This window comes from Oncorhynchus masou, chromosome 21 (genome assembly GCF_036934945.1).
Source record: "Oncorhynchus masou masou isolate Uvic2021 chromosome 21, UVic_Omas_1.1, whole genome shotgun sequence".
In the NCBI taxonomy this organism is placed as follows: domain Eukaryota; kingdom Metazoa; phylum Chordata; class Actinopteri; order Salmoniformes; family Salmonidae; genus Oncorhynchus; species Oncorhynchus masou.
In genome coordinates, this window is record NC_088232.1 from 41,492,372 (window position 1) to 41,513,940 (window position 21,569).

The following is a 21,569-nucleotide window of genomic DNA, read 5'->3' on the forward strand; positions in this document are numbered from 1 at the left end:
TGTATGCGTAATGAGCTACTGAGTGGAACCCCAATCTGAATTAAAGGGTACAGGATTGCCATACAGCCTTTGAGCTAGCAAACTAGCCAGTGACAATTAGTGTATAAGAGACCATCCCTCTGCCTCTATCACACATCTCATTCACCCACCACTGACATCATTTGAAATATGTAGTTGGGCTCGGGGTGGGTGGCAGGTGTCTAATAATTGTTCACTGTATAATATTTTTAAGGAATCGAAAATGAGGAAGAAATTAAACAGCTGGATGAAGAAATCAAAGATTTAAGTGAATCAAATTCACAAGTGGAAGCAGATATGATCAAACTTAGAACACAGGTAAGTCAGTAGTACTATGCCATCCGTTTACTTGAAGATTTGACTCATTTCATGCTTACCTTTCAGTTTCTACCCATTGTGGCGCATCATTCTGCTATTGTCAGCACTCATATAATGGTAATGTGTACTACAATGGAGTGTGTATTTCATTGTTGTACAGCATACACCTAAATGAATCTACCCTCTGCTAAAAAGGTTACCAGAAAAGTTACTCCAGTTTAGAAAAAGCTGTCAAATTTTCATACATGATCTACCATCATCGAGAGAAATCCCAGTATATCTCACATCTGGGAGAATGCAGTGTAACAAAGTGGTGTATTCCTAATTACAAAGCACTGTACCTCTGTGAGTGCCTGCTTGCCAAACAGAGGGAAGCACCCGGTCCCCACTAACAGGAACAGGAGCAGCAGCTTTCACAGCTTGTATGGAAGGGTTCCTTCCTAAAGAACTGTTTGTGTGTGTCAGTTCCAGAAGCTACACATCAGTATCAAGGAAGTATCAAACACTCCAGGAGAGGAAAGAGAGAAGCTTCACAATATTTATGTTCACCTACAGTTTGCCTTTTTGAGATTGCATGCACGTTTAATCTCATTTTGAAATACTGTCTGCTTTCCAACTTGTAGTACATCTTTGGAACTGAATAGTACTGTATGTGCATTGGAGGCGTATAGTATATTTGTTGGAATACACCCCACAGACTTTCAGTACATTTTAGTGAGTGTCAATGTGTTGAATATCATGTGTCCATGCTTCATTGCTCTTCACCTGTGTTGCTCTGTTGCGGGTACATCCATCTCTCCGTGTGATGATGTCATAGACATGGCTGCACGCCAGCCAATCAGCAGTGAGTTGTGACATGCCTGAGGTAGGCCGCTGCCCGTGTTATGTGAACTGTGAACTGCACCCTGTGTGCTCCACTGTAACAACCAGAGGTAAAGAAGCACTACCTTTACAGTAACCTTCTTCTTCTCTCACTCTCCCCCCATTCCCTAGATTACCACAATGGAGTCTAATCTGAAGTCAATAGAGGAAGAAAACAAGGTGATTGAACATCAAAATGAATCTCTCCTGCATGAGCTGGCCAGCCTCAGCCAGACACTGATTAACAGTTTAGCTAATATCCAGCTCCCTCATATGGTAAGGGAACACCAAGAACGGCAATCGGGCAAGTTCCTATAAGAAAACATACTGTAGCATATGAGTTGATTCATTTACATACTCATCTATGTACAGTATTTATCTATTCATTTCTGTGAAGCCCATACGGTTCCAGTGGTTGTGCATGCTGAGTTGAGCAGGGGCTTTCTGAGCCGAGATCACTGAAAAATAAGACTATTCATCATTTTAGCCAAAGTGAATAGGGGAAGTATTATATGATGCGCGTGTTATGAATTATAGAGTGATTAGACATTCAGTTTCAAACAAAGGTGTTAACAGTTGACTTGGGCAGGAGCTCACCAGAGCAGAGTACCGGCGCCTAAAGATGTGTACTGCTTGAGTAAAGTACTGACATCTACCTGTTAACAGAGAAATGAAAACATAAGTCTCTACCACTTTGGCTCTCAGTCTATAGCTATAGGCTACTACGTGTGTAAATTCAACAAACTTACTTGTGGATCTATCATGGATTTTCATAGTACAGTACATGCTATAATTGCAGGTCTGTATTTACTGTAGTGCTACATGTATTGAAGGCATGTCAACAGCTTTTCTCCATAAGAATCCATTAGATTATTTTCTTATAGTCTTCAGAAGAAAAGGAAAAGATAGCACTGGTCCAAAAACTATGAATGATGCCTGTGTCAATCACAAATTAAAATCTTGGCATTTTTTTATTCTTAAAACTCTATCTCCTTATCTTAAAACGTGTAACTTTTGTGTGTGAACACAATGCGATATCATTCCAGAGGCTGTGATCATTCTGACTATGTTGTGAGCTGGATTCAGTTGCTGGCCCAATTCGCTATGTTTTCTTATGTTTTGCCTCTATTTATTTCACATATCAATTGTGTCAGATGTTCTGTTGGTGCTGTAGCTCAAATGCTACCACCTAGGGATTGTTTGAGAGAGTAACGGTAACTAGGTAGCAACTAACAGTAACTAACCTTTCCCCCATAGAAACCGCTGGCACACAAAGAGGCTTCCATTAGAAATAACAGCTGCTTACAGATGCATCAGAGAGTAAGACAATCATATTCTTACTCTAACAATGCTTTTCTTTCTGTTAATTCTTCTCCTTGTTTCCTCATCAGGGCACTGTATGAAATACTGGACCTCTGTTTTTCGCAATCATGTTACATAGCAAGATTTTGTCCGGTATTTTAAGATTGATCCAGAAATGGGAATTAAACAAAAACAATTGTCATTTTAACAATTGTCTGAGGATAGTGCTGGACCATCTGACAAGAAGTTTGATGAAAAAAAAACTGCAGAACACAGGGCCCTAATTATTGTACCATCAAAACACAGGGCCCGAATTATTGTGTCATCAAAATGCAGGGCCCTAATGACAGAAACATCAAAACACAGGGCCCGAATTATAGTTTAATTAAAACACAGGGCCCTAACGATAGTATCATTAAATCACAGGGCCCGAATTATAGTTTAATTAAAACACAGGGCCCTAACGATAGTATCATTAAATCACAGGGCCCGAATTATAGTTTAATTAAAACACAGGGCCCTAACGATAGTATCATTAAAACACAGGGCCCGAATTATAGTTTAATTAAAACACAGGGCCCGAACGATAGTATCATTAAAACACAGGGCCCGAATTATAGTTTAATTAAAACACAGGGCCCTAACGATAGTATCATTAAAACACAAGGCCCTAACGATAGTATCATTAAAACACAGGGCCCTAATGATAGTATCATTGAAACACAAGGCCCTAATGATAGTATCATTAAAACACAAGGCCCTAAGGATAGTATCATTAAAACACAGGGCCCGAATTATAGTTTAATTAAAACGCAGGGCCCTAACGATAGCATCATTAAAACACAAAGCCCTAATGATAGTATCATTAAAACACAGGGCCCGAATTATAGTTTAATTAAAATGCAGGGCCCTAACGATAGTATCATTAAAACACAGGACCCTAATGATAGTATCATCAAAACACAGGGCCCGAATGATACTACCATAAAAACACTGGGCAATGATGATAGTATCACCAAAACACAAGGTCATAATGATAGTATCATCAAAACACAGGGCCATAATGATAGTATCATCAAAACACAGGGCCTTAATGATACTATCATCAAAACACAGGGCCATTGTAACGAGTTTCTTCTAACTCCTCCTCTGACGAAGAGGTGGAACAAGGATCGGACCAAAATGCAGCGTGGTTCGTTAGATACATCTGTAATAAAGATGAAAATACGTACAATACAAAACAACAAACGTCGAAAACTGAAACAGCCCTGACTGGTGCAACAAACACAGAGACAGGAACAATCACCCACAAACACACAGTGAAACCCAGGCTACCTAAATATGGTTCCCAATCAGAGACTAATCACCTGATTGATTGAGAACCGCCTCAGGCAGCCATAGACTAATCTATACACCCCACACAACCCCAAGACGAAACACACAACAAACAAACCCATGTCACACCCTGGCCTGACCCAATAAATGAAGATAACATAATAAATATAGACCAGGGCATGACAGCCATAATGATAGTATCATCAAAACACAGGGCCATACTGATACTATGATCAAAACACAGGGCCTTAATGATAGTATCATCAAAACACAGGGCCATAATGATGGTATCATCAAAACACAGGGCCATAATGATAGTATCATCAAAAAACAGGGCCATAATGATAGTATCATCAAAACACAGGGCCATACTGATACTATGATCAAAACACAGGGCCTTAATGATAGTATCATCAAAACACAGGGCCATAATGATAGTATCATCAAAACACAGGGCCATAATGATAGTATCATCAAAACACAGGGCCATAATGATAGTATCATCAAAACACAGGGCCATAATGATAGTATCATCAAAACACAGGGCCATAATGATAGTATCATCAAAACACAGGGCCATAATGATAGTATCATCAAAACACAGGGCCATAATGATAGTATCATCAAAACACAGGGCCTTAATGATAGTATCATCAAAACCATAATGATAGTATCATCAAAACACAGGGCCATAATGATAGTATCATCAAAACACAGGGCCATAATGATAGTATCATCAAAACACAGGGCCATAATGATAGTATCATCAAAACACAGGGCCATAATGATAGTATCATCAAAGGCACCATAATAGAGTCAGCAGATTTAGTCTTCTGTTTTGTTCAGAAACGCTCCCATTCATGTCCTCATGTCTTTCCCATGTCCATCTTTATTTCATTCATATGACCATTTATTTTCCCCAGTCTTCCTGATTCCCATCCAATCCTGAATGTTCCTTTATTAAAGTCTTTCTAGCCTCAATGATCATCTATTTGAATGGCAAAATCTTGTTTTAGCCAAGTGAAAGTGCACTTGTTGGTTGCAAAGTGTATAAACATAAAATGTGTATAGACACTGCAGCATGACCCTCTCTTCCCAATGTGGACATCACTGTATGACATCTTTCTCTGTGTTGATCATCTTTGTCTAAGACCACCACTTCTCAGCCTTTTCCCTGTGGTTAGACACCTTATTTGTATAGCAATCAAATATGAAAAGGCACTTTCACGGGCTAGCTTAGAGAATAGTTTGTTTCAAGTGGTTTTATTAACTCTGGTTAGATTTTTTGTTAAAACAGCAGTTTGTAAGTCTTAGCTCCTCAAAGAGTGATTTTAGAGAGTTATTTTCTGGCCTGTCTTCTGTTCTCTGTTCATCACTTCTTCTTCTTATGATCTCACCTTTCTGCTGTTATTGAAATGTTCCACAGGAGCCGATCAGCGATCAGAACTTTGATGCTTATGTGACCACTCTAACAGACATGTACACTAACCAGGAGCATTACCAGAGTCCAGAGAACAAAGCCCTGTTGGAAAACATCAAACAAGCAGTGCAAGGAATCCAAGCGTAACCCAGCCCGCTACCAAGCCCAGCAAATGACAGAGCATCTTCTCAAAGAGGAGTGAAAGAAATCAACAATCGCAAAAGAGCTAGAAGTGACATGATAGGATGATGCCTCATGGTTTGCTGCTGTAACATATCATACAGTGTTACATATTGGCTTTCATTCTTAAAAAAAAAAGAAATGTTATGCTTAGAAAAATTCATAATGATTTTTCTTTTTGGTCTTGCTTTGAAGAAAAAAATAAATAAATGACAAAATAGTTTTTGAAAACATTCACCTTTTGTACGTTTTCATACTGTATGAGCTGACATAGTGTGATGTAATGTTTGTAACTGCTCACGTATGCACATTTTTTGTGCATATTTCTGAACAGTAAGCTGTATAACATAAGACAGTGCTTGATGATGAAGCATTTTAGATGAAAAAGCTGCACTGGACAGTGAATTTTTTATTTTTTATTTAAATGGGGGAACTGCACGAAGGTAGCTACTTTTCAATGATGTTTTCCTCAATGAAAGACTTTGGAATCCTAAAGATGTTTGTTTTTTCTTGTTTGCAGATTGTTGAACAGCAAGACTTGGTTGCAAATTACTTTATGTTTAACAATGCTTGAAACATTCTTTGTCTTCTTTTTTAAAGTTTGGTAGCTATAGGTGGGGGCATTTTTTATGTGTTGGAAATGAGTATGGAAAGAAACTGACTTGATGTTTGTATGAATGTAACAGTTTATTGTAAACATCATGACACGGAAACCCAATGGTGAAAATCCCATTATCTAGAAAGTACTATTCACTCTTGATATTTTGTGTTTGTAGATACCCATTGGTGATGTATAATGGCAATAGAGTACGCAGGACTCATTCTAGCATTTAGTAGTTAGTTCTGTTTCAAATTTCGAAACTTCTGTTGCTAGAATCGGGCAATGTCTCAGCAATATATATCTAAATCATATGTTTATAGAAATGGGATGCAATCTACAGGAAAAAAATATTTGGGTATATGCAATGACTTGTTTATAAACATAGGGGTGGAGGAACAAATTAATCTTTTTACTATATATAAAATAAAATGTTTTATATAAATCTTTTAAGTACAAAGAAAGTATTTAAAAAAGTTGGACATTCAGTTTTAAAGATGAAATGCTCTATGAGTTCCACTCTCTTTACAGACAATTTTGCACATAAGGGACACCTTCGTTTCCATGTTTTGATGTTTTTACAGAAACTAAAGCAGTACCTGAGAGCCTACCGGAGGGTGACAAAGGTTTTGTAAAGAGTATTTATACTAAAGTATGAGAGAGAGTGGGTCTTACAGGGTCATTGTCCCCACTTGCCAGTAGACTATTTGCACTTGTCTTAGAGATAGTATCCTAACATGTGGCGGTGTGCAATTTCCAGGTGTTCCTTTTGCACACGATTGGAGCAAATAACTGCTAAGAGCCACTAGGTGATGAATTAGTACCACTGAAAGAGACTACAGGGATTTGAATCAGAAATTACGATTATAACCATACAAGTAATACTGTATTATCAAATGGTCAAACAATGATGTTATTCCATTTTGGTATGTTATATGAATATTAAATCATCCCCAGCAGCACTTTATATCTAATCACTGTACAAATTAAATAGTCAATCAATTAAAGGTGAAAAAAAGAAAGTAAAAAGAGGTTGTTTTCCCATTAGGCTTGGAGAGTGGGACATTCACTCTTCTAGTTGACTCTTCTGCTCTGAATGAGGTGATGCAGTTTCATGTCTGTATGCAGCCCCTCTTTATGTTGTGGTATTAGTTGTTAGCGACCATGTTCAGAATTGGCCTTCTTGAGAGCTAATGCAAAGGTGCTTGTCATTCACCTGATCTTGTCTATTGTACTTTTACATCCTCTTTTAGGGCTCCATCGTCAAGGACTGCATACAGTATGCCTTTCTCCACAGCATCGTGTCTGCAGCTTTTTGACAATATAGTAATGCTTTCAGTAGAGTAATACCTAGTATCAGTTTTTGAATTAATTCTCATTATCAGTACAATTGAAAGGGATTTAAAGCACAAACCGGCTGCTCATCTACCATTAGTACATAATATCAAATTTAGTTATCTGTGACTATTTACATAGGGAACACAAAAGGTGTCACATATTAGAATTTTCATATAAATTATTGTGAATTCATCAGAGTTTATTTATTCTATCTTATTCATTTTGAGGTTGATTTAAGTAATCATGAACAAAAACAGGATTTTGTACAAACTATTGTGCTCTCTGTGGAACTGAAGTTTAATTTATTTTTGTACTACACAGCATGGATTTGTTGACATTTTAATTTTGCTATAAGTGTGTGAGATCACAAGTTGCTGTGATATTTCATTTTTAAATTGTGAACTTTGTACAATTCTTGTCATGCTGGATGTTGACACATCTTACTCTGAATAAAGAAAAATTGTGTTGCCACAGGCCTGTAAATGTGATAGTCATCATTCTTGTTCATGCTCATTGAAAACCCACCATTCATGGAACACTGAACATTTTTTGTTCAGTGAACGGCTGCAATAATTACCCATGTTTTTTTTCATTTCACAAAATAGTTACTGAATTTTACATTCCAGGACAATCCTCAGATGTTTTGCAATCAGAATCAAGCATTCTTAGGATAACGCTTCATGCCATGTGGCAAATGTGGAGTTAATTCAGACCGCTATGAAGTGGAGTGGGTGTTTTGTTCCAGGCATATAGTTCCCCAGTGTCATACCACATGAAAACCAGAGGATGGCAGCACATAGCACTGTATAACATCATAGTCCTACAGAAATGTTCTACCTGTCTGTCTCGGACTGAAGTTTGAGGGAATCCCCCCAATTACCCATAATACAACACAAAATGTATCGAACATCAACCATCATATTCAGAACTACTATTATGAGCTGTAAATACATGGAACGTAACACAATCATTTGGAGATAAGGGGATTATCAGGGATTATCAGACAAATCCTGAACTATTATAACATCCTTCCTAAACCATATCATAGTATGGCAATGTTTTCCATATTTCGCTGAGAATGGGCCCATCAACTCATTGTCTGTCCGACATTCCACCCAGCGGGAGACAAACTGGCAACATTTTACGGCATCATTACAGGGTAACCATGGTAATAAAATATTTATAGGTGCATTACAAGAAAAATTAGCAATTTCCTGGAAACTCCAGAAACGTGAGTTAGTGTGGTATAACCGTACGATGTGTTTATTGAAGAGTACATTGATCAACTTTTAAACAGATGATGTATGAAGTATACTTTTATTAACCATACTTTCCATTAGGCCTAAATCTACTTTGACATGGTTTCTTGATTGGCTTGCTCCCGAATCCAATATAACTTGTAACACTGCCCTACTTCTCTCTCTCTCTGCTTTGAGGGAGGGAGCAGGTCTAAGGCAGCCGAGTTCAGCTTTACAATAACTCTGCCGATGTAGTAGTTAGTCTGCGAGAGGGGTAGCTGGCGGTGTGTTCTCTGCGCTGCTGACTCCCTAGCAATGGCGCTGAGGACAAGCCAACTCTTCTCCCCTTTTCTAATCGCGGTGGGACTGATTTTGGTCGCCGTTGGCCCGCAGCCTGTAATTTCTTGTCCAAGCCGGTGTTTATGTTTTCGTACCACCGTGAGATGTATGCATTTAAATCTGGAAACCGTACCTGCTGTCGCTCCATCGACAACCATCCTGTAAGTAACGTTACATTGTATCTAAAGGGAAAGTTTGTAGGCTATGGAGGGAACGGAATGAACGCACGGATTGCTGGAGGAGTAACAACCAACACAAGCGCTTTGCGATGACCATACGATTGCTTATGTTTGTATTTAAGTCCAATAATTTAAATTGTGTTAATGTATCAATTCTTACCATATTTAAACCACAGTTGAGAATGCAGTATCATAAGAGCTATCCTCTTCTGGACCAGATCGCCATTCTGGTTGCCAATATTCAAAGTTGCAATGATGGATTCTGCTATTTATTTTTCAGGTTTATCTTACATCTTTCATACAGATACCACAATTCCAATAATCTACCATGCCTGATTTTTTTAAATTCAAACTGGTATATCTGAAAGGGGTAGGAGGTTAAAAAAAACATGGCAAATTAAAATCCACCCAAAGACCTAGTCATGATTCCTGCATTTTGACAGACCCTGTAACCAAAATATATTTTTTTACAGTTAACTTACCAAATATTCTGTCTGAAATGGAAATTATACATGTGTGCTTGTTCCGGAAACTAGGACAAATGCTTCAGACATCAGAGCATAGTTGGAGCCCCTTTTCTTCTTCTTCTTCATCTCCTTCTTCCTTCCTCCATTGGACGCTTCTGAATCTGTCAGTGTTGAGTGTTGTACGGAGGAAGGCTTTGGAGGGGAAAGCATGTGTCAGTTGGCTCGCAGGACTTTGAAGTAAGCAGACACCTGTCTCTTTGCCCTGCTGGCCTGCGCTCAGTCTTGTCAGAACATGAATGCGACTGTCCCTGCCTTCCCATTTTTCCACTGTAAATTGTGCACACACTGAACTCAAGCACTCTTTTGAAGGAACGCTTGATTGTGGGGAATGTGTATCTCCCTGGATATGAAGTCTTTCTGCATAGCAGATCACAGTAAGCCTTATTAAACAGAAGCCAGGCTGGATTAAAAACAGCTCCTTTGATGGAGAAAAGTGTGTATGTTTGTGTCATACTGTGTCATACTTTCTGGTGGCTTTATGGACCCTTATGGAGGCTAAAAATACAACATTTTGTATTTCTCGTAGCTTAACTGGGTCAGCTGATGGCTGGCTGTGAGGGCTGGGGGGCAGAGGTGACTGGGTGGGCATGTTGGAGACAGGAGGTATTGTATGTAGAGGTTCATTTGGAGAGATGCTGGCTGGCCAAGCCCTGACGGTCGGGGCGTTGCATTCCTTGTCCTGATCTGGCAGTGTGCCCGTCTCTGATGTGAAAACTCCTCCTTATCAGCATTCCACAACCAGGTTCCTCAAAGCTGTGGGAATGTATTTTGTTATTGTTTGAAATCTCAATCTCTGTTTCCACTTTCTCTGTCTCTCAATCTATCCATCTCTCTTTCTCTGTCTTCCCTTTTTTCTCTCTCCATCTCTAAGTTTCTCTCTTCTTCCACAGTATCCCCTTCTCTTTCTCTTACATTCTCCCTCTCTTTCACTCTCCCCTTCTTTCTCTTTCCCATTCTTTCTCTCTCCCTCTCTAAACTTATAAACCCTCCCTAGTTCTCTCCTGTGATGGATTTGATTAGGGGAACATTTTGGTTGGTTGGTGCAGGGAAGGCAGCTTTGTGCCAGATGCCTGTGTCTCTCCTGAGAAGCCCAGCTGGAGCTGGAGCTCAGACTGACCCCAGTTCTAATGTGGTGTGTGTGTCTAAACGCTCTGAGCCTAGTCATTCTACCCAGTGTGTGTAATGCATGCTTCTCTACTGATGTCAACCCCTGAAAGAACTCATGGACCCTGGCCCAACCACTCCGGCTAAAAAACATACACACATATTTGTATATTAAATAAGAGAATCTCCTAAAGTAAGTGGCTGGTGTGAGATAAGTATCGTTGCACTCTAAACATCTCTCTTCCCTTTACTTCCTGAAGGGAACAGGGGGATACGGTACACCCAGGACCTGTGCTCGGTGCTCCCGTTGTTTTAACTTTCAGGGTTTTTATTTTTTTCCTCCCACCATTGATGTTCCACATTTATTTTTCAGCTGTTGTCTCTGAGGACTCTGTTTGAGGCATAATAGTAAATGACGCTTCCTCTCAGTAACGACGTTGCTGCACTCCTGCTCTGGGATTTCCTAAGATGGAGGAATGATTACTTTCACATTGTCAGCTCTATTTTGCCATCAGCGCTCATGAATCCTCTCAACCTGTACCGACACACAGGCCCTGTTGATGCTTATTGTTCCGCTTGCTAATGCTCTGTAAAGGCACATTTTAAGCCATAAAAGACACAAGTAGGGATGGGTATCGTTAAGATTTTAATGGTTTTACTACTCTTACCGATGCTGCTTATCGATCCGGTACTTTAACGGTATTCTTATCGGTTCTTTTTGTTATTGTTTATGAAAACCCCCCCGAAACAAATTAAGAACAGAATTAACTTTGCTTTATTTTCTGAAATGTAAAATAACTCAAATAAACAATTATTTACAGCAAAAGAAACAGCATTGTTTTGAACAAATCACTATTAAAGACTCTAATGTTGTGATTATGTAAATGTAAACAAATGAAATAAGCAATATTTTCCTGCAAAAGAAAAGACAGTGCAACATGTGTGGGGCCAGCAGGTAGGCTGCAAAGGGACTAACAGTTCTTAGCAGTTCTTCTGGAGAAAGATCAACATCTTTGCCTTCTCTGGCAGAAGTCGGGACCTCTCCTGGCTTATTGTGTTCCCTGCAGTCGAAAATACCCTCTGACTCGGGGTGGAGGAGGCTTGAGCACAGAAGTAGCTTGTTGCAATTTTTGTGAGGAGGGGCAGAGTAGCTCTCTTCTCCCACCACCACATCACAGGATCTTCAGCCATACGGATGGGAGGCAGGCCTTTGTAGAGCTCCACCTCTAGGTCAACATGCTCGCTGAGGGTGAGGGACGAGGTGTCCTGTTGGATCGTCAACCTCAGCTCCTCCAAGGCACTCCTTGTTTTGTACAATATAGGTACTGTCTCCTCCATTTCCTTTCCTTCTCCATAAGGCTCCTCATCTTGTTGCTGGTGCTCTGTGTCTGTCTGCTCCGGCTCCTCTGACAGCCCTGGTGTTGCTCCTGTCACATTGGCCTCAACAGTTGCCTTCCTCAGCCTGTCCCAGGTGGCGTCACTCACCTGCCTCCCTTTAAATCTGGGGTCCATTGCTGTGGCCTGATGCAGGAAGGCTTGACTGTCCTCATCCTGATAGCGCTCGGAGAGGTTCTCCCACACCTTCTCTTTGATGGTTGCCACAAACGTATCTTCATGCTTCACAGTGAAGTGCTCTTCCAGTTTGTGGAGGACGGGTATGATCTGTCCACAGGTGGCATTCTTTTCACATGACACACACACTGGATGTATAGAGGATTCTCATGTGCTGGACAAACTCCTCAGCTTTATGGAAGTCCTCGTCCTTCAGATGGTCCAGGTTGTCCTTGGTCATTGCTTTTCATAGTCGTGGGTCCAAGGCTTCTGCTTGGACCTCTGGATACTGCTGCATGAATCTCTCTATCATTAGATAGAGTTCCATCATACTATATCCTAAAAATTAATACAATTCAATATATATGTATTTATTTCACCTTTATTTAACCAGGTAGACCAGGTGAGAACACGTTCTCACTTACAACTGCGACCTGGCCAAGATAAAGCAAAGCAGTGTGACACAAACAACAACACAGAGTTACACATGGAATAAACACGCGTACAGTCAATAACACAATAGAAAAAAAGTATATATACAGTGTGTGCAAATGGCGTGAGGAGGTAGGCAATAAATAGGCCATAGTAGGGAGGTACAGTGCCTTGCGAAAGTATTCGGCCCCCTTGAACTTTGCGACCTTTTGCCACATTTCAGGCTTCAAACATAAAGATATAAAACTGTATTTTTTTGTGAAGAATCAACAACAAGTGGGACACAATCATGAAGTGGAACGACATTTATTGGATATTTCAAACTTTTTTAACAAATCAAAAACTGAAAAATTGGGCGTGCAAAATTATTCAGCCCCTATACATTCAGTGCAGCAAACTCTCTCCAGAAGTTCAGTGAGGATCTCTGAATGATCCAATGTTGACCTAAATGACTAATGATGATAAATACAATCCACCTGTGTGTAATCAAGTCTCTGTATAAATGCACCTGCACTGTTTGAAGCCTGAAATGTGGCAAAAGGTCGCAAAGTTCAAGGGGGCCGAATACTTTCGCAAGGCACTGTAATTACAATTTTAGCAGATTAACACTGGAGTCATAAATGAGCAGATGATGATGTGCAAGTAGAGATACTGGTGTGCAAAAGAGCAGAAAAGTAAATAAAAACAATATGGGGATGAGGTAGGTAGATTGGATGGGCTATTTACAGATGGACTATGTACAGCTGTAGTGATCGGTTAGCTGCTCAGATAGCTGATGTTTAAAGTTGGTGAGGGAAATATAAGTCTCCAGCTTCAGCAATTTTTACAATTAGTTCCAGTCACTGGCAGCAGAGAATTGGAAGGAAAGATGGCCAAAGGAGCTGTTGGCTCTGGGGATGACCAGTGAGATATACCTGCTGGAGCGCGTGCTACGGGTGGGTGTTGTTATCATGACAAGTCAGCTGATCACTGACAGACTGTTACCTAAAGCCCTTGGACTCCACTGTTGCAAAGGGGTGTAGGCCTTTCACTGTGAACTTGGTCACGGCTAGGTGGCACTCATTCACCCTCCTCAGTCATCGTCCCACTAGCTGCCAGCGTGAAAGGGCTTTGGCTTGGACTAGCGGTATTAGAGGGAGGAGTGGGTTGGTTCATTGTAGCTGCAACTTTAACAAAAATGTGCAACATCTTTAAATGAGTGATTAAATTTATGAACGCACCCATAGCTATACAATCAGCTGGCTAATGGTTACTTTTGATCATGACCCCATGTTTCTCATAATTGAGTTAACTCCGTGTGTGGGCTCTAGGCTGCTAGCATACATAGCCCTGGCAACGAGAAATGAACTACGAGCTAGGCAGTCAAACTGTTTCTATGCCTGTACATGATGCGCTTTCCATAGATGTTTGGACAGATTGCTTGTGATTCCGCCCTTACAAGCAAAAGTCTTGTTGCACTTGTGGCAATGAGCATTGTCAGCATCGACTCTGGTGAAGTGTAACCACACTTTTGAACGTTTAGTTCTCTCCGCCATCGTCACTAGTTAAGAGCAGGGTCTTTCTTGTGTGTGTGTGCGCTGTAGCGTGAGAGAGACACAGGCTCCGCGCCAGAGAGATCTCTCTTCTGGATTGGGAATAGCGAAAATGCATCATAGACGAATGTCTTCATCTTATTGCAAATTAGAAATGGTTGGTGAGATAAAATGTGCAAGATAACGTTTATGTAGCAATAGTAAATAGGACATTTATTTTCTTAATTTCTCCCGTACCAAAAGCAGAACCGATAACGTCGGAGCTTGTCGATACTACGGCCTTTCATAATTTAGCCCCGGGGCCCGTTTAATACCGTCTGCTTGTCTTGTAATTGTGAGGTTTGGGTGGGGAATGTTTCTGTGACATTTCAGTGCATACCGGATTGTTCCGGACTGTTTCCTTTTTGGTTTGTTAAAATTTAGAAGTCTTGTCTGAAGCATTACAAATAGTCTCATGTTATTTATTTACGTATATTAATTTATCTGTGGTGCCCTGCAAGTGTTGTCACATGGTCTGGCACCCACGGCAGAAATGTGTTAAACATTATGAAAGTGAACCCTTGAGTGGTGCACCGGTCTAAGGCACTGATCAGTACTAGAGGCGTCACTACAGATCCGTGTTCGATCCCAAGCTGTCTCGCAGCCGGCCATGACCGGGAGAACTGGTCACAATTGGCCGGCACACAATTGGCCCCAGCATTTTGGGTTAGGGGAGGGTTTGGGCGGTTGGGATGTCCTTAAGCGAGCAGTGTGTCAAGAAGCAGTGTGGCTTGGCGGGGTCGTGTTTCGGAGGACGCATGGCTCTCGACCTTCGCCTCTCCCGAGTCCGTATGGGAGGGATGGGACAAAACTGTAACTATCAATTGGATATCACAAAATTGGAGAGAAAAGGAATAAAAAGTACAACAACAAAAAATACTCAAACTAAAGGTGGTATTGATATGCGACTCAACATTTACAAGACTCCCAAGTGAAGTCCTTAGAGCTCTACTGGGTAGATTTGGTCAGGCAGGCGACAGGGGTTTACCGTTTGTCTTTCAATCCCTACTTAGAATAGAATATGAATGACTATGTATATATGAATAGTGTGTAAATAGTATTTGTGTTGTCTCTTGGTGTCTTTCCAATATATGGCTCTTATTTGATTTATTTTATCCTAATAAATGTTTAACAAGAATATAAATACCTGTACTTTGTCATGTATTTGTACGTAAAGTTTGTATATGAAAACTTTTTCAAAGATGCATACATTCAGTTTTTTGGACAAAAGAGGGAAGCTCTCGCTGCTGGAGCTAGCACACACACAGATCAAATACACAGCTGGAACTCAGATTAAGGTGATGACATCCTAATAATTCAAAATATTGTTAAAAAGAACAGGTGCTTTAATTGACATATGCTTACTTTGATTATGACCTTACGCTGATTAAGATAAGCAGAGTAAGGTGTTTACATGTCTAATGTCATACTCCGCCTACTGCCATAATCAGTTTCATGTTGAATTATTAGCGTGCATGAAACGTACTGATGGCCTACAGCAGGGGCCTGAATGAGTGAGTTAGAGAGCGGGACAGACAGTCAGGGAGAGAAAAGAGGAGCTCCATTGTGTGGAATTTGCTGCAGTCAGGCTTTGTGAGGCGTTTAGTCTCTGCAGCATTATGGAATGCAAAGCCAGAAATCCGCAACGCTTTGCTCATTTGCACAGGGAGATTGTGCCGAAGATAGTTGTTGAAAGGAACCCTACTGGCCTCTCTCTTCCTGTGGCTGTCCTATAGGGGGTGGAGAGGGGGGTGGGGCAGCGTGGCTGCTGAATTCTAATGTTGTTCAAGTATTTTTGCAGCATTTCCCTTAAAAGAGCATTGTCATAGCGTTATTAGTTACAGCATTGTTCCACCAAGGATGTCTCCTAAAAGTTAGATTCTCCCTGTGACTTGTTTAGGAGTTTTTATGCATGTACAGGAGGGGCTGTGTGTGCATTGTTGCAAATCAAGCATATCAATACTTTGCAGCCATGTTGTCAGTGAATGGTCTCATTGGAGGGAAATCTGGTGCTGAAGTGGATTGATTTTTTATGCCCTCATAATGAACCTTTATAATGCTTGATAAGAACTCTGTGACTGTTGGTAAGATAGATTCCTGGATGAAGACATTAAAGGATGCCAGAGAAGAAGACACAATACCCTATATAGAAAAGTGAATGGGGAATCCCTTTATTTCAAATGTCATCTCTGATTATGATCGCAGTCACGTCTCCTGTGTCCTTCTGTGCTGTTACACTGCCTGTGAAAGCTTTCTCTATTGAATGTCTGAGAAGCAGTCCAGGCTGTTGATTTGGCAATGGCCCTCAGGTCCTGTCGGTGCTCTGTCCAACTCCTTCAGGCTCTGTGGGATTCTACACTGCAGGATACAGACAGAGACGTATTGAAGAAAAGCTCCAACCATGTTTGGAGATTGAGATGGCCTTGTTCTTCGAGGTGGGGAGACTGCCATGTTCTTGTTTAACAATGTATGAGTCATGCACGCCCAGAGAGAGTCATTGGCTGTCCAATTTGGGCATGTGTCAGAAAGCTAAACAATCCCCTGACTGAGAGAGAGCGAGAGAGAGAGAGAGAGAGAGAGGTGTATGTGAGAGGTCTTTGGAGGTGGCGCGGAGAGAGAGACTTGGATTTTTCTGCAAGGACATACAGTACCAGTCAAACGTTTGGACACACCTACTCATTCAAGAGTTTTTCTTTATTTGGACTATTTTCTACATTGTAGAATAATAGTGAATTAATCTAAACTATGAAATCACATGGAATAATGTAGAAACCAAAAAAGTGTTAAACACATCAATATATATATATATATATAATATTAATATTTTAGATTCTTCAAAGTAGCCACCCTTTGCCTTGATGACAGCTTTGCACACTCTTGGCATTCTCTCAACCAGCTTCACCTGGAATGCGTTTCCATCAGTCTTGAAGGAGTTCCCACATATGCTGAGCACTTGTTGGCTGCTTTTCCTTCACTCTGCAGTCCAAATCATCTCAAAACCTCTCAATTGGGTTGAGGTCGGTGATTGTGGAGGCCAGGTCATCTGATGCAGCACTCCATCACTCACCTTCTTGGTCAAATAGCCCTTACACAGCCTGTTGAAAAACAGATGATAGTCCCACTAAGCACAAACCAGATGGGATGGCGTATCGCTGCATTATGCTGGGGTAGCCAGGCTCGTTAAGTGTGCCTTGAATTCTAAATAAATCACATACAGTGTCACCAGCAAAGCACCCCCACACCATCACACCTCCTCCATGCTTCACGGTGGGAACTACACATGCGGAGATCATCCATTCACCTACTCTTGCTTGTGTTTCTTGGCCCAAGCAATTATCTTCTTATTATTGGTGTCCTTTAGTATTGGTTTCTTTGCAGAAATTCAACTTTGAAGGCCTGATTCCCGCAGTCTCCTCTGGAAAGATGATGTTGAGATTAGAGGTCGACCGATTATGATTTTTCAACGCCGATACGATACATATTATTGGAGGACCAAAAAAAGCAGATACCGATTAATCGGACGATTTAAAAAAATATATGTATTTGTAATAATGACAATTACAACAATACTGAATGAACACTTATTTTAACTTAATATAATACATCAATAAAATCAATTTAGCCTCAAATAAAATGAAACATGTTCAATTTGGTTTAAATAATGCAAAAACAAAGTGTTGGAGAAGAGAGTAAAACACATCGACAACAGCCTCCCTCGAAGCAGCGTTACCCATGCAGAGCATGGGTAACGCGCACCCCGCTAACTAGCTAGCCATTTTAAATCGTTTACACCAGTCTAATCTCGGGAGTTGATAGGCTTTAAGTCATAAACAGCTGCTGGAAAACGCACGAAAGTGCTGTTGGAATGAATGCTCACGAGCCTGCTGGTGCCTACCATCGCTCAGTCAGACTGCTCTATCAAATCATAGACTTAGTTATAACATGATAACACACAGAAATACAAGCCTTAGGTCATTAATATGGTCAAATCCGGAGACTATCATCTCGAAAACAAGACGTTTATTCTTTCAGTGAAATACGGAACCGTTCCGTATTTTATCTAACAGGTGGCATCCATAAGTCGAAATATTCCTGTTACATTGCACAACCTTCAATGTTATGTCATAATTATGTAAAATTCAGGCAAATTAGGCGGCCCAAACTGTTGCATATACACTGACTCTGCGTGCAATGAACGCAAGAGAAATTACACAATTACACCTGGTTAATATTGCCTGCTAACCTGGATTTAAAAATATATACTAAATACTATATACTGTGTTGATTTTAAGAAAGGCAATGATGTTTATGGTTAGGTACAGGCGTGCAATGATTGTGCTTTTTTCGCAAATGCGCTTTTGTCTGGCGAAGTTGGCTGTCTTTGTTAGGAAGAAATAGTCTTCACAGAGTTCCCAACGAGCCAGGTTAGCAGGCAGTATTAACTAAATATGCAGGTTTAAATATGCAGGTTTAAAAATATATACTTGTGTAATGATTTTAAGAAAGGCATTGATTTTTATGGTTGGGTACACTTTGGAGCAAGACAGTCCTTTTTCGCGAATACGCACCGCATCGATTAAATGCAATGCAGAACACGCTAGATAAACTAGTAATATCATCAACCATGTGTAGTTAACTAGTGATTATGATTGATTGATTGTTTTTTATAAGATAAGTTTAATGCTAGCTAGCAACTTACCTTGGCTTCTTACTGCATTCGCGTAACAGGCAGTCTCCTTGTGGAGTGCAATGTAATCAGGTGGTTAGGGCGTTGGACTAGTTAACTAAGGTTGCAAGATTGAATCCCCGAGTTGACAAGGTAAAAATCTGTCATTCTGCCCATGAACAAGGCAGTTAACCCACCGTTCCTAGGCCATCATTGAAAATAAGAATGTGTTCTTAACTGACTTGCCTAGTTAAATAAAGGTTCAATAAAATAAAATAAATAAATACATCCTGGGACTCAGGGAGTGAAGAGCTTTGCCAAGGCATGCTGGAACAGGGACTGCCCCCACTCCTCCAGGCCCAGGGAAGAAGGGGGAAGAAGGGAGAAGAAGGGGAAGGAGAGGAAGGCACAGGGGGCTCTGGGGGCTGGAAAAAGTTAGAAGAATAAGACACTAGAACCAGATGAAGGAGGGCTGCTGAAAATGGCTGTTGGTCTCAGATACATCACGATCAGGTAGGTTGAATATCCCACAGAACTAGCCTTTCACCAGACTACACCCACATATCACGATCAGGTAGGTCGAATATCCCACAGAACTAGACTTTCACCAGACTACACCCACATATCACGATCAGGTAGGTCTAATATCCCACAGAACTAGCCTTTCACCAGACTACACCCACATATCACGATCAGGTAGGTCGAATATCCCACAGAACTAGCCTTTCACCAGACTACACCCACATATCACGATCAGGTAGGTCTAATATCCCACAGAACTAGCCTTTCACCAGACTACACCCATATATCACGATCAGGTAGGTCGAATATCCCACAGAACTAGCCTTTCACCAGACTACACCCACATATCACGATCAGGTAGGTCTAATATCCCACAGAACTAGCCTTTCACCAGACTACACCCACATATCACGATCAGGTAGGTCTAATATCCCACAGAACTAGCCTTTCACCAGACTACACCCACATATCACGATCAGGTAGGTCTAATATCCCACAGAACTAGCCTTTCACCAGACTACACCCACATATCACGATCAGGTAGGTCTAATATCCCACAGAACAAGCCTTTCACCAGACTACACCCACATATCACGATCAGGTAGGTCTAATATCCCACAGAACTAGCCTTTCACCAGACTACACCCACATATCACGATCAGGTAGGTCTAATATCCCACAGAACTAGCCTTTCACCAGACTACACCCACATATCACGATCAGGTAGGTCTAATATCCCACAGAACTAGCCTTTCACCAGACTACACCCACATATCACGATCAGGTAGGTCTAATATCCCACAGAACTAGCCTTTCACCAGACTACACCCACATATCACGATCAGGTAGGTCTAATATCCCACAGAACTAGCCTTTCACCAGACTACACCCACATATCACGATCAGGTAGGTCTAATATCCCACAGAACTAGCCTTTCACCAGACTACACCCACATATCACGATCAGGTAGGTCTAATATCCCACAGAACTAGCCTTTTACCAGACTACACCCACATATCACGATCAGGTAGGTCTAATATCCCACAGAACTAGCCTTTCACCAGACTACACCCACATATCACGATCAGGTAGGTCGAATATCCCACAGAACTAGCCTTTCACCAGACTACACCCACATATCACGATCAGGTAGGTCTAATATCCCACAGAACTAGCCTTTCACCAGACTACACCCACATATCACGATCAGGTAGGTCGAATATCCCACAGAACTAGCCTTTCACCAGACTACACCCACATATCACGATCAGGTAGGTCGAATATCCCACAGAACTAGCCTTTCACCAGACTACACCAACTATTGGTTGTTTTGGGGACTATTGTTAACAACCGGTGAACAATATGGTATTGTGATCGCAGCGGTAAATTAGTTTACTATGTCAGATAGAGGAGGGCAATTCCGCAGTAACAGAGTAATACTGAGATTACAATTTTCACTTTAAAATGTATGCCAAACCAAAACCAATGATTAGGGGACAGGGGGATACAACTGAATGATTCAACTGAAATTTAACCCATCCTTCCTCCCTTTTCTCTAAGAAATCTCTGATCTGTGAAAGCGATACAGTGCTTGGGGCAGTGAGGATGAAGTCAAACTTGTCACATAAGCGGGACATTTTGTCCTTTCTCTCGTCAGTGATGAATTGTCATGGACAGATGAAACATTCCTTCAGATTCCTACCACATTGTTGAGGATTCAGAGATGTAGTGCTACTGACTGAGGCCTTATGGAGTGGAATAGGCCATCCTCCTGTAGAACACATACAGAGACCACAGCACTTGAACTCAAGTGGATATAAAACTTGGCTCAGCACCTGTAGCCCTCCAGAGCACATGTGAAAGAATGATGGACAAACATATCACAGGAAGAAAATACTAACCCCCTTCAGCGTGTAGTACATGTTAGAACTGTGATATCTTTAACCGCCTTTGGCGTGTAGTACATGTTAGAACTGTGATATCTTTAACCACCTTCGGCGTGTAGTACATGTTAGAACTGTGATATCTTTAACCACCTTCGGCGTGTAGTACATGTTAGAACTGTGATG

General features: G+C 41.0%; 2 protein-coding genes across 8 annotated transcripts in view; both read left to right on the forward strand.

Annotated features, from left to right (window-relative positions):
• LOC135508360 (myelin transcription factor 1-like protein) overlaps positions 1–7,843 on the forward strand; it is a 193,697-nt gene extending 185,854 nt beyond the window's left edge. For all 6 annotated transcript variants that reach the window (XM_064928484.1, XM_064928486.1, XM_064928488.1 and 3 more), the window contains 4 exons: positions 233–336; positions 1,330–1,377; positions 2,455–2,517; positions 5,261–7,843. In XM_064928484.1, the coding sequence (XP_064784556.1) occupies positions 233–336; positions 1,330–1,377; positions 2,455–2,517; positions 5,261–5,401 (356 nt within the window). In that variant the 3' untranslated portion in view covers positions 5,402–7,843. The remainder of the gene's footprint in view (positions 1–232; positions 337–1,329; positions 1,378–2,454; positions 2,518–5,260) is intronic.
• Positions 7,844–8,811: 968 nt separating this feature from the next.
• Positions 8,812–21,569, forward strand: part of LOC135508362 (peroxidasin-like) — an 84,870-nt gene continuing 72,112 nt past the window's right edge. For both annotated transcript variants that reach the window (XM_064928490.1, XM_064928491.1), the window contains exon 1: positions 8,812–9,108. In XM_064928490.1, coding sequence (XP_064784562.1) covers positions 8,924–9,108 — 185 coding nt within the window. In that variant the 5' untranslated portion in view covers positions 8,812–8,923. The remainder of the gene's footprint in view (positions 9,109–21,569) is intronic.